General features: G+C 50.2%; 1 protein-coding gene across 1 annotated transcript in view; it reads left to right on the forward strand.

Moving 5' to 3' along the window:
- Positions 1-12974, forward strand: part of cox7a1 (cytochrome c oxidase subunit 7A1) — a 30109-nt gene continuing 17135 nt past the window's right edge. The window contains exon 1 of the mRNA XM_072490394.1: positions 1-178. Coding sequence (XP_072346495.1) covers positions 164-178 — 15 coding nt within the window. The 5' untranslated portion in view covers positions 1-163. The remainder of the gene's footprint in view (positions 179-12974) is intronic.

The following is a 12974-nucleotide window of genomic DNA, read 5'->3' on the forward strand; positions in this document are numbered from 1 at the left end:
TCCCAGCTATGGCGAATGCCGGCTGAAGTTTGATCTCTGCAGCTGCCCTTACTTGTGACCTGGCAGTGGGTTTGCTGCAGCGTTTCAGAGCTGTCACACTTAATGCCCTTGGACGGTAGTTCCAGAAGCGAAGGACAGGGCGGACAGCTGAAAACCACACGGCATGAAGCACCTCCTGGTAAAACCTCAGGCTTAACTTTTCGAAACTCTTTTCCTCCTTCCCACCGCTATTCGATGTGAATTAAGAAACTTTTACAGAAGTTGGGACAACTTTTACGAGTGTTAAAATTCCAGGTTTTTGTAACAAAAAATATTGCATGCCTTGTCTCCTCGGCCTTTATTTCTTACCCTCGTTTTGAATCATTTGCCGTCGATTTTGATGCTGCAAAACACAATTATTTTAACTCTTACACTCTGCTGAGTCGACCCAACTTGATTAATCTGGGTGCTGGCCCCCTTTAGCTTGCTGATAGGCCACTGGTCGCTGGTTCCCCTCCCTCATTGGTTCCTGCTCACGCCAATCATTCCGGACTGTAAAAGTTAGGTTGCTCCCTGATTGACCTTTCGGGGTTGAAGGGGTCAGGCTGATGTGGGAGGCTCGTTGACTTGTCCTCGGGACAGGCCTCACTCAGGCCTGAGGCCTGTGTCCATCGGGCGGCACTGCGTCCTTCACATTGAGCCAAAAATACAATGGAATGCAGAGTGGCAGTGTGCGAAGGAGACGAGACGTTGGTGCCGCAGACAGTCGACTGAAGGACAACATCAAAAGGCTGAAATATAGACGGGGTTTGAAGAACCTCAGCTCTTCGAGGAGAGGTGACAATGATCGAGAACCAGACGCCCCAGATTTAAAGGGACGAGTCAAAGGAGCGACAGGAGGAAAAACATTTTCACACAGCAGCAGATGGTTAAGAATCCCGACAGAGGCAGCACGTTGGCGCAGTGGGTTAGCCCTGCTGCCTCACGGCGCCGAGGCCCCAGGTTCGATCCCGGCTCTGGGTCACTGTCCGTGTGGAGTTTGCACATTCTCCCCCAGTTTGCGTGGGTTTCGCCCCCACATCCCGAAGATGTGCCGGCTAGGAGGATTGCCCTTTAATTGGAAAAAGAAATGAATTGGCTACTCTAAATTTAAAAAAAAAGGAATCCCTACAGTGCAGAAGGAGGCCATTCGGCCCATCGAGTCTGCACCAGCCCTCTGAAAGAGCACCCTACCCAGGCCCAATCCCCCGCCCTATCCCCGTAACCCCACCTAACCTGCACATCTTTGGACTGTGGGAGGAAACCGGAGCCCGGAGGAAACCCACGCAGACACGGGGAGAACGTGCAGACTCCGCACAGACAGTGACCCGAGCCGGGTATCGAACCTGGGACCCTGGCGCTGTGAAGCAACAGTGCTAACCTCCGTGCCACCGCGCCGTACCTGGGTCTGGGAAGCATTGCCTGAGAGAGTGATGGGGGCAGGTTCAGGGGAAACTTTTCTAAAGGACTGCTATCTGAACAGGACGGGGGGTGCAATGTTACGGGGTGAAGCTCATTCGGAGAGTTGGTGCAGAGACGATGGGCCGAATGGCCTTCTTCTGTGCTTGTAACGATTCTGGGATTGTGTGAGAGCGCAGAGCCACAGTTGAAGGGGGGAAGGTTAGTTCCGAGCTGTAACGTGAGTTAACGTGTACCGGTGAGGGGTAGATTCCAGACTGGTGCCAGGAGGTGACACACACACAGATAGTGACGTTTAAGGGGCATCTGGACAAATACATGAATAGGACGGGGGGGGGGGGGGCACGGAGCACCATTGCCGCAGCCGGCAAGGCAGCCATGCAGCTGCGCACGCCGCTAACAGCCCACTCTGAACTTAGGGCCATGGGTCGCAGAGGGGCCTCCCCAGCCCCCTGCCCCCCTCTCCCCCCAGGATGGGCGGGCTCCAGCACAAGTGCCACCTTCTTAGCTGGGGTGAGTGTGTGTGGGGAGTGGAGTGCCTATAGGCAGCTGCAGCTTGTCTGCCAATCCCGACCCCTCGAATCACACGGCAGCATTGTTTGGGATTGTACTAGTTCCACGTGGCGTCGGTGCCGTCCCACTCATGGGTCGTGAATCGCACCAAGACCGGAGTCACTTGTGTGAGTGTGTGTGTCTCTCTGTGTCGGTGTGTGTGTCTCTCTGTGTCGGTGTGTGTGTCTCTCTGTGTCGGTGTGTGTGTCTCTCTGTGTCGGTGTGTGTGTCTCTCTGTGTCGGTGTGTGTGTCTCTCTGTGTTGGTGTGTGTGTCTCTCTGTGTCGGTGTGTGTGTCTCTCTGTGTCGGTGTGCGTGTATCTGTGAGTGTGTGTGTGTATATATCTGTGTGTCTACACGTGTGTGTGTATCTGTGTGTGTGTGTATATCTGTGTGTGTGCGCACGCGTGTGTATCTCTGTGTATATATCTGTGTGTGTGTGTGTGTATATCTGTGTGAGTGCGCGTGTGTGTGTATCTGTGAGTGTGTGTGTCTCTATCTGTGTGTGTGTGTGTGTGTATCTGTGTGTGTGTCTGTCTCTATCTGTGTGTGTGTGTGTGTATCTGTGAGTGTGTGTGTCTCTATCTGTGTGTGTGTGTGTGTATCTGTGAGTGTGTGTGTCTCTATCTGTGTGTGTGTGTATCTGTGAGTGTGTGTGTGTGTATATATCTGTGTGTGTGTGTGTGTGTCTGTATCGGTGTGTGTGTCTGTCTGTGTCGGTGTGTGTGTGTCTCTGTGTCGGTGTGTGTGTCTGTCTGTGTCAGTTTGTGTATATATCTTTGTGTGTGTATCTGTGTGTGTGTGTGTATATATCTGTGTGTGTGTGTACATCTGTGTGTGTGCGCGTGTGTGTGTATCTATGAGTGTGTGTGTGTATATACCTGTGTGTATATATCTGTGTGTGTGTGTGTATATCAGTGTGTGTGCGTGTGTGTGTGTATCTGTGAGTGTGTGTGTCTCTATCTGTGTGTGTGTATCTGTGTGTGTGCACTGTGTGTATCTGTGAGTGTGTGTGTGTGTATATATCTGTGTGAGTGTGTGTGTGTCTGTATCGGTGTGTGTGTCTGTCTGTGTCGGTGTGTGTGTCTCTCTGTGTCGGTGTGTGTGTCTGTCTGTGTCAGTGTGTGTGTGTATATATCTTTGTGTGTGTATCTGTGAGTGTGTGTGTGTATATATCTGTGTGTGTATGTACATCTGTGTGTGTGCACGTGTGTGTGTATCTATGAGTGTGTGTGTGTGTATATATCTGTGTGTATATATCTGTGTGTGTGTGTGTATCTGTGTGTGTGCGCGTGTGTGTATCTGTGAATGTGTGTGTGTGTATCTGTGTGTGTGCGCGTGTGTGTATCTGTGAGTGTGTGTGTATGTATATATCTGTGTGTGTGTGTATCTGTGTGTGTGCGCGTGTGTGTATCTGTGAGTGTGTGTGTGTGTATATATCTGTGTGTGTGTGTGTGTGTGTATCTGTGTGAGTGTGTGTGTGTGTCTGTATCGGTGAGTGTGTCTGTCTGTGTCAGTGTGTGTGTGTATATATATCTTTGTGTGTGTATCTGTGAGTGTGTGTGTGTATATATCTGTGTGTGTGTACATCTGTGTGTGTGCGTGTGTGTGTGTATCTATGAGTGTGTGTGTGTATATCTGTGTGTGCACGTGCGTGTGTATCTATGAGTGTGTGTGTATATATCTGAGTGTATTTATCTGTGTGTGTGTGTACATCTGTGTGTGTTTGTATATCTGTGTGTGCGTGTGTGTGTATATCTGTGTGTGTGCACGTGTGTGTGTATCTGTGAGTGTGTGTGTCTCTATCTGTGTGTGTGTGTATCTGTGTGTGTGCACTGTGTGTATCTGTGAGTGTGTGTGTGTGTATATATCTGTGTGAGTGTGTGTGTGTGTCTGTATCGGTGTGTGTGTCTGTCTGTGTCGGTGTGTGTGTCTCTCTGTGTCGATGTGTGTCTCTGTCTGTGTCAGTGTGTGTGTATATATCTTCGTGTGTGTATCTGTGAGTGTGTGTGTGTATATATCTGTGTGTGTGTGTGTGTATCTGTGTGTGTGCGCGTGTGTGTATCTGTGAATGTGTGTGTGTGTATCTGTGTGTGTGCGCGCGTGTGTATCTGTGAATGTGTGTGTGTATATATCTGTGTGTGTGTGTATCTGTGTGAGTGTGTGTGTGTGTCTGTATCGGTGAGTGTGTCTGTCTGTGTCAGTGTGTGTGTGTGTATATATCTTTGTGTGTGTATCTGTGAGTGTGTGTGTGTATATATCTGTGTGTGTGTACATCTGTGTGTGTGCGCGTGTGTGTGTATCTATGAGTGTGTGTATGTATATCTGTGTGTGCACGTGCGTGTGTATCTATGAGTGTGTGTGTATATATCTGAGTGTATTTATCTGTGTGTGTGTGTACATCTGTGTGTGTTTGTATATCTGTGTGTGCGTGTGTGTGTATATCTGTGTGTATGTGTATCTATGAGTGTGTGTATATATATCTGTGTGTGTGTGTACATCTGTGTGTGTTTGTATATCTGTGTGTGTGTGTATATCTGTATGTGTGCACGTGTGTGTGTATCTATGAGTGTGTGTGTGTATATATCTGTGTGTATATATCTGTGTGTGTGAGTGTACATCTGTGTGTGTTTGTATATCTGTGTGTGTATATCTATGTGTGCGCGTGTGTGTGTATCTATGAGTGTGTGTGTGTATATATCTGTGTGTATATATCTGTGTGTGTGTGTACATCTGTGTGTGTTTGTATATCTGTGTGTGTGTATATCTGTATGTGTGCGCGTGTGTGTGTATCTATGAGTGTGTGTGTGTATATATCTGTGTGTATATATCTGTGTGTGTTTGTATATCTGTGTGTGTGCGTGTATATCTGTGTGTGTGCGCGTGTGTGTATCTGAGTGTGTGTGTATATCTGTGTGTCTATATCTGTGTGTGTGTGTACATCTGTGTGTGTTTGTATATCTGTGTGTGTGTGTGTGTGTAGAGTGGGGCGAGTTGGAAAGGGGGGTTAGCTAAAGGGTATTACGTAGTCAGTTACATTTCTGTCAGTTTAATTATATTACTGTGAAATAATAAAAGGTTACTTCTGTATTAAAGTGACAAACCTTTTTCATTGTGTCTTGACTCTGGGTCAAGGTGGGATTGGAATTTGTGACATTATGGGAAATGTTCAGAATACAAAAGGTTAATGTCATATCATAATTAACCACTAGTTGGAGCTAGAGGCAGAACTACATAAAGCACTGACTCACAAGCTTCTGGGAGAAGGCTGGAGAGGAGCAGTGAGAGAGATCAGAGTACAGTTATGGAGTGTGGAGACTAGTGTTAGTTGAGTGTAGATTGTAGATTACTAGATTATTGTTTCCGATAGGTATAAGTGGTAGAACTTTAATAAGTAGTGTAAATAAAAGTTAGCTTTGTTAATGAACTCAGCTTCAGTGGTCTTTGTGAACACTACGACATCCATCCTGAGGACAGAATCACAAAGAACACCACAGAATTGACCACGGGACCATCCCCGAGGGGTCGTGACAGCCTCATAAAGGCCAGAGGGCAGGGAAAGCAGTTAAAATGGTAAATGGAATGCAGATAAATGCAGCGATTGAAAACTGGGTTTGAAAGCTCAGGGGCCAGCAGTTTCGAAACTGGACCAATTCACCACGGTGCGGAGCTTTAAGTGTAGATTACGTCCAGCGAGAATCAGGTTTCTGGGATTTTTGTGCTCGTTTGAAAAATGTTGCAAAGGAAATCAACTCCCACCAAAAAAAAAATGTCATTTTGTTTATCCATTCGGTGTGGGAGTCACTAGCCGGGCCCAGCTATTATTGTCGATCCCCAATTACCCTGTGGCTTGGGAGGCCATTTCAGAGGGAATTTAAGAGTCACCCACATTGCTGTGGGTCTGGAGTCATGTGTAGGCCAGACCGGGTAAGGACGGCAGATTTCCTTCCCTAAAGGACATCAGTGAACCAGATGGACTTTTACGACAATTCGACATCATTACACTTTTAATTCCATATTTTAATTGAATTCTGATTTATCATCTGCTGTGTTGGGAATCCGGGTCCCCAGATCACTGGGTCTCTGGATCACTGACAATACCACTAACACCAACACACCATGCCCCAGATCACATTAATGAATGAATGAATATCGCTTATTGTCACAAGTAGGCTTCAAATGAAGTTACTGTGAAAAGCCCCTAGTCGCCACATTCCGCGCCTGTTCGGGGAGGCCGGTACGGGAATTGAACCGTGCTGCTGGCCTGCTTTGGTCTGCTTTCAAAGCCAGCGATTTAGCCCTGTGCTAAACCAGCGCACTGTGAGTTGCTGTTAATTGTGCCTATTTATGGGCCTTCGCTGAGGCTCTTAAAATGAAACTCTCTTTTGAGATGCGAGGATACCAATAGACACATTTTTAAAGTTTTTGATTTTTTAAAAAATTACTTCGAAGGCTTACTTACCTACGCCAATAAAAATGGCCCGTGGTTGTGTGTGGGTTTCCTCCGGGTGCTCCGGTTTCCTCCCACAGAGCGAAGATGCGCAGGTTGGGTGGGGTTAGAGGATTATGGGGATGGGCGGGCGAGTGGGCCAATGTAGGGCGCTCTTTCAGAGGGTTGGTGCAGACACAATGTGATGAATGGCCTCCTCCTTATTTACCCATCGATAGCTGCCCTTCACAAGGTGGGGGTGAGCTGCCTTCTTGAACCGCTGCAGTCCCTGTGGTGTAGGTACACCCACAGTGCTGTTAGGGAGAGAGTTCCAGGATGTTGCGACAGTGAAGGAACGGCCGATATATTTCCCAGTCAGGGTGGTGAGTGACTTGGAGGGGAACCTCCAGGTGGTGGGGTTCCCAGGTATCTGCTGCCCTTGTCCTTCTAGATGGTAGCGGCCATTGGTTTGGAAGGTGCTGCCCAAGGAGCTCTGGTGAGTTGCTGCAGTGCATCGTGTAGATGGTGCACACGGCTGCCACTGTGCGTCGGTGGTGGAGGGAGTGAATGTTTGTGGAAGGGGAGCAATTAAGCGGGGCTGCTTTGTCCTGGATCGGTCGAGCTTCTTGAGTGTTGTGGGAGCTGCACTCATCCAGGCAAGTGGAGAGTATTCCATTACACTCCTGACTTGTGCCTTGTAGATGGCCAGGCTTTGGAGGGTCAGGAGGTGAGGTACTTGCCAAAGGAGCCTTTGATCTGTCCTGGTAGCCACAGTATTAATGTGGCTGGGCCCAGTTCAGTTTCTGATCAATGGTAACCCCCAGGATGTTGATTGTGGGGGATTCAGTGATGGTAATGCCATTGAATGTCAAGGGGCGGTGGTTAGATCCTCTCCTGTAGGAGATGGTCATTGCTTGGCGCTTGTGTGGCGTGAATGTAACGGGCCACTTGTCAGCCCGAGCCTGGATATTGTCCAGGTCTTGCTGCATTTGGACACGGACTGCTTCATTATCTGAGGAGTCGTGAATGGTGCTGAACATTGTGCAAAAATCAGCAAACATCCCCACTTCTGACCTTATGATGGAGGGAAGGTCATTGATGAAGCAGCGGAAGATGGTTGGGGCCTAGGACATGACCCTGAGGAACTCCTGCAGTGATGTCCTGGAGCGGAGATGATTGACCTCCAACCACCACAACCATCTTCCTTTGTGCCGGGTATGACTCCAACCAGCGGAGAGTTTTCCCCCTGATTCCCATTGACTCCAGTTTAGCTCGGGCTCCTTGATGACACACTCGGTCAAACGCTGCCTTGGTGTCAAGGGGCAGTCACTCCCACCTCACCTCTGGAGTTCAACTCTTTGTCCAGGTTTGAACCAAGGCTGTAATGAGGTCAGGAGCTGAGTGACCCTGGCAGAACCCAAACTGAGCGTCCGTGAGCAGGTTATTGCTGAGTAAGTGCCGCTTGATAGCGCTGTTGATGACTCCTTCCATCACTATTCTGATGATGGAGAGTGGACTGATCGGGCGGTAATTGGCTGGGTTGGATTTGTCCTGTTTGTTGTGTACAGGACACACCTGGGTAATTTTCCACATTGGCGGGTAGATACCAGTGTTGTAGCTGTACTGGAACCGCTTGGCTAGGGGTGCGGCAAGTTCTGGAGCACAAGTCTTTAGTACTATTGCTGGGATATAGTCAGGGCCCATAGCCTTTGCAGTGTCTTTAGCCATTTCTTGATATCACGTGGAGTGAATCGTATTGGCTGAAGACTGACATCTGTGACGCTGGGACCTCCGGAGGAGACGGAGACGGATCACCCACTCGGCACTTCTGGCTGGATTGTTGCGAATGCCTCAGCCTTGTCTTTTGCACAGATGTGCTGGGCTCCTCCATCATTCAGGACGGGGATATTTGTGGAGCCTCCTCCTCCTCCAGTGAGTTGTTTAATTGTCCACCACCATTCCCGGCTGGATGTGGCAGGACGAATGAGCTTAGATCTTCTGCGTTTGTTGCGGAATCGCTTCGCTCTGTCTAGTACTTGCTGCCTATGCTGTGTGACACACAAGTAATCCTGTGTTGGAGCTTCAGCAGGTGGACACCTCATTTTTCGGTCGGCCTGATGTTGCTCCTGGCCCTCCTGCGCTCTTCCCTGAAGCAGGGTTGATGCCTTGGCTGGGTGGTAAGGGTAGAGTGGGGGAGATGCCGGGCCAGGAGGTTACAGATCGTGACTGATACAATTCTGCTGCTGCTGATGGCCCACATGCCTCATGGATACCCAGTCCTGAGTTGCTGGATCTGTTCGAAGTCTATCCCATTAAGCACGATGGTCGTGCCACACGACACGATGGAGGGTATCCTCAATGTGAAGACGGGACTTTGTCTCCACAAGGACTGTGCGGTGGTCACTCCTACCGATACTGTCAGGGACCGATACATCTGCAGCAGGCAGATTGGTGAGGGTGAGGTCAAGTAGGTATTTCCCTCTTGTTGGTTCCCTCACTACCTGCTGCAGTCCCAGTCTCGCAGCTCTGTCCTTTAGGACCCGGCCAGCTCGGCCTGTGGTGGTACAACTGAGCCACCCTTGGCGATGGACATTGAAGTCCCCAGCAGAGTACATTCTGCGCTCTTGCCACCCTCAGTGCTTCCTCCAAGTGATGTTCAACATGGAGGAGAACTGATTCATCAGCTGATTGTGGCCAGTACGTGGTAATCAGCAGGAGGTTTCCTTGCCCGTGTTTAACCTGAAGCCCGGAGACTTCATGGGGTCCTGAGTGTCATAATATACACCAGTATATCATGGTGCAGACACACACACTGATGGACACACAGCGGGACCAATCAACACACACAACACCGCAGCCAATCACCAGTGAGAGCACACGCACTATAAAGACAGGGGGCATCAGAGTTCCCGCTCATTCGGGATGCAGCCTCCGAGTAGGACAGAGCTTACAGCCTGCAGCACAGATCTTCACCATGTGCTGAGTGCATAGACTGGTTAGGACAAGGCATAGGTCTTTAGTTTAATCTAACATCGTGTTAACCCACAGTGAAAGTATGTTCAACAGTTTCTAACTTAATAAAATAGTGTTGCACTATTTTAAGTGTTGGTGGCCTGTATGTGTTCCACGGACCCAGAGCACCCAACACATCACAGAGTTGATGTTGGGGTCTCCCAGGGCAACTCCCTCCCGACTGTATTCCTCTGTGTCGCCGCCGTCTCTGCTGGATCTGTCCTGCCGCTGGGACAGGACACACCCAGGGATGGTGACAGTGGTGTCTGGGACATTGTCTGTGTGGTATGATTCCATGAGTCTGGCTCTGTCAGGCTGTTGCTTGACTAGTCTGTGAGGCAGCTCTCCAAATTTGGCACAAGCCCCCAGGTGTTAGTAAGGAGGACTTTGCAGGGGCGAGAGGGCTGGGTTTGCCGTTGTCGTTTCCGGGGCCAAGGCCGACGCCGTGTGGTCAGTCCGGTTTCCACGTTAGGTGGATTAGCCATGATAAATTGCCCTTAGTGACCAAGGATATGCAGGTAAGGTGGGGTTATAGGGTTAGGGTGGGGAGAGGGCCTCGAAGTAGGACACTCTTTCAGAGGGTCGGTGCAGACTCGATGGGGCGAATGGCCCCCTTCTGCGCTGTCGGGAGTTATTGTGTAATTTTAAGAAGGAATTAGATCTAGCTCTTGGGACTAAAGGGCTGGTTTAGCACAGGGCTAAATCGCTGGCTTTTAAAGCAGACCAAGGCAGGCCAGCAGCACGGTTCAATTCCCGTACCAGCCTCCCCGAACAGGCGCCGGAATGTGGTGACTAGGGGCTTTTCACAATAATTTCATTTGAAGCCTACTTGTGACAATACGCGATTTTCATTTCATTTCATAAAGATATCAAGGGATATGGAGGGAAGGCGGGATCAGGGTATTAATTTGATGATCAGCCATCATCATAATGAACGGCGGAGCAGGCTCGATGGGCCGAATGGCCTCCTCCTGCTTCTATTTTCTAGCCAGGTAGATCGACGTGGAGGATTTGAGTTCTCTGAGTTGTCGTGTGGTTACCCCGGGGGATTAGTCAGCAAATTCTATGACTCAGTACGGCAGCCGCACGGCTTTCGAGGATGGGGTCGGGCCTGAGTCACGAACAAGAGACACAAAACTGTTTCGTGTGCGATATTCCACCCGCCGAGTCCCTGAGGCGTCACCGAAGGAGGAGTTATCGGTGACATTGGAGCGACCCTGAAGGCACGACTGTGCCAATTGCACCCTCACCCCCACCAGCAGCGGCAGCAGGAAGCACTTCCTGGAAAATAAAGAGGTTTCCATGGAAACGAAGAGGAGAGAGCCCAGCTTAAGGTTGAGCAGTTATTCTGAAGCTGTATTCTTGGTGGGTGGGTTGCTACTGACTGAACACTCCCTGACGCTGAGGGGAAGGGGGAAGATTTGAGGAACAAATATCGGGTATTGGAGTGGGAAGGAGATATTGTGAACACAATGGCGGGGCCTTGACCTCTGACCCTCCCCACCGCGGTCCCCACTCCCACCACCCTCAACTGTTGCAGCACTCAAGGCGACGAGGGTATCTCTGGACAGCTGATCCAATTATGAGGGGTTTTGATGAAGCAAATAGCAAGGAGTTGCTCGGACGGTCGGTCACCAGAGGTCACCGAGTTAAGTTAAACAATCGACGGTCCAGGGTGGAGGCGAGGGCTTTTTTATTTAAACGCAGCGAGATGTTGTAAGGTGCCGTCTGAAGGGGCGTTGGGTGCAGATTCACTCAGGATGTTCGAAAGGGAATTGGAGTAATGCTATGTAACAATAATCTTCATTGTCACAAGTCGGCTTACATTAACACACACAAGCCCCTCGTCGCCACATCCCGGCGCCTGTTCGGGTGCACAGAGGGAGAATTCAGAATGTCTAATTCACCTGACAAGCTCGTCTTTCGGGACTTGTGGGAGGAAACCGGAGCACCCGGAGGAAACCCACGCGGACACGGGGAGACCGTGCAGACTCCGCAAGGACAGTGGCCCCCAAGCCGGGAATCGAACCTGGGACCCTGGAGCTGTGAAGCAACAGTGCTATCCACTGTGCTACCGTGCCGTCCCAGGACTGTGGGGAAAGAGCGAGGGCGGCACGGCGGCACAGTGGTTAGCACTGCTGCCTCACAGCGCCAGGGACCCGGGTTCGATTCCGACCTCGGGCGACTGGCTGTGCGGAGTTTGCACGTTCCCCCCGTGTCTGCATTGGTTTCCTCCGGGTGCTCCGGTTTCCTCACACAGGCCAAAGATGTGCAGGTTAGGTGGGGTTACGGGGATAGGACGGGGGAGTGGCCCGAGGCAGGTTGCTTTTTCAGAGATTCGGTGCAGACTCGATGGGCCGAACGGCCTCCTTCTGCACTGTATGGATCCTATGATGAAATACACCCCCAAGTCCCTCTGTTCCTGCACCCACATTAGAATCGCCCTTTTTCTAAAATACGGGAATCTCACTGAAACATTTAAGGTTGTAAATGTGGGCTGAGAGGGTGTTTGCCCCTCCACCCATGAGGGAACCTAGAACCAGGGGGCCACAGTTTCAAAATAAAGGGGTCTCCGATTTAAGACGGAGGTGAAGAGAATTGTTTTTCTCTGCGAGTATCGTTAGTCTTTGCAATTCGCTTTCCCACGGGGCTGCGTCATCGAATATATTCGAGGCACAGCGTAGCAACAACAACTTTCATTTGTCTGACACCTTTAACATGTTGACATGCCCCAGGTGCTACAGAAATGCTACTGAGCAGGATTCATCAGAAAGACGGATGAGGGAATATTGCCCCCAGACCGGCAACGCCTCGATCTGAGAGGGCATGTCCTTGGTTTCAAACCTCATCCATGGCCTTGTCCCCAACTTTGTAATCACCTCCAATCCCGCACCCTGTTGCGTTCTGTTGCCTTGTCCCTGCAAAGATTCATGCAGAACTGCTGATGAGTTAATTAGAATGATGATTTATTATTTAACACATGGAAGGGTAACATGCAGAATCCACACAAACAAGGTTGTTCTGGAACTACCCAAAGTACGTCGATCCTTGCGTACGCCTTACTACCAACTTACTACCGGATGTCACATGACTGATGTCTGATGCCACCTGCTGGTGGGAGGTCGCATTGCTGAGTGTTTGCAGTATTAGTCACAGTCTTAACCCCTCCCACTGTCTGCCCTCCTGTAACTCTGCCCTCTTGCATCCCCCCCCCCCCCCCCCCCGCCCCCCTATTTCCATGCTTTCACAGTCATGTCATTAGCTGTGCCTGGACCCTAAGCCCAGAAATACCCTTCCAAATCCCAAATCCCCTCGCAATCGCTCTCCTCCTTTAAGGCCCGGCTTTTCCATTCAGGAGAAACCAAATACTCGCCGCACCCCCCCCTCCCTCCCCCGAATGAAGGCGGAGGTTGCCCGGTGGCGAAGCGGACTGGGCTGAATGCATGTCCGAAAGTTCCGGCACTTCACTGAATTCCATTAGAGTAAAGATTGAAACAAGGAAGGTCCCTCATAATCCCCCCCCCTCCAGACTCTCCCAATACCCC

Source organism: Scyliorhinus torazame, chromosome 25 (genome assembly GCF_047496885.1).
Source record: "Scyliorhinus torazame isolate Kashiwa2021f chromosome 25, sScyTor2.1, whole genome shotgun sequence".
NCBI classification, from domain to species: Eukaryota; Metazoa; Chordata; class Chondrichthyes; order Carcharhiniformes; family Scyliorhinidae; genus Scyliorhinus; species Scyliorhinus torazame.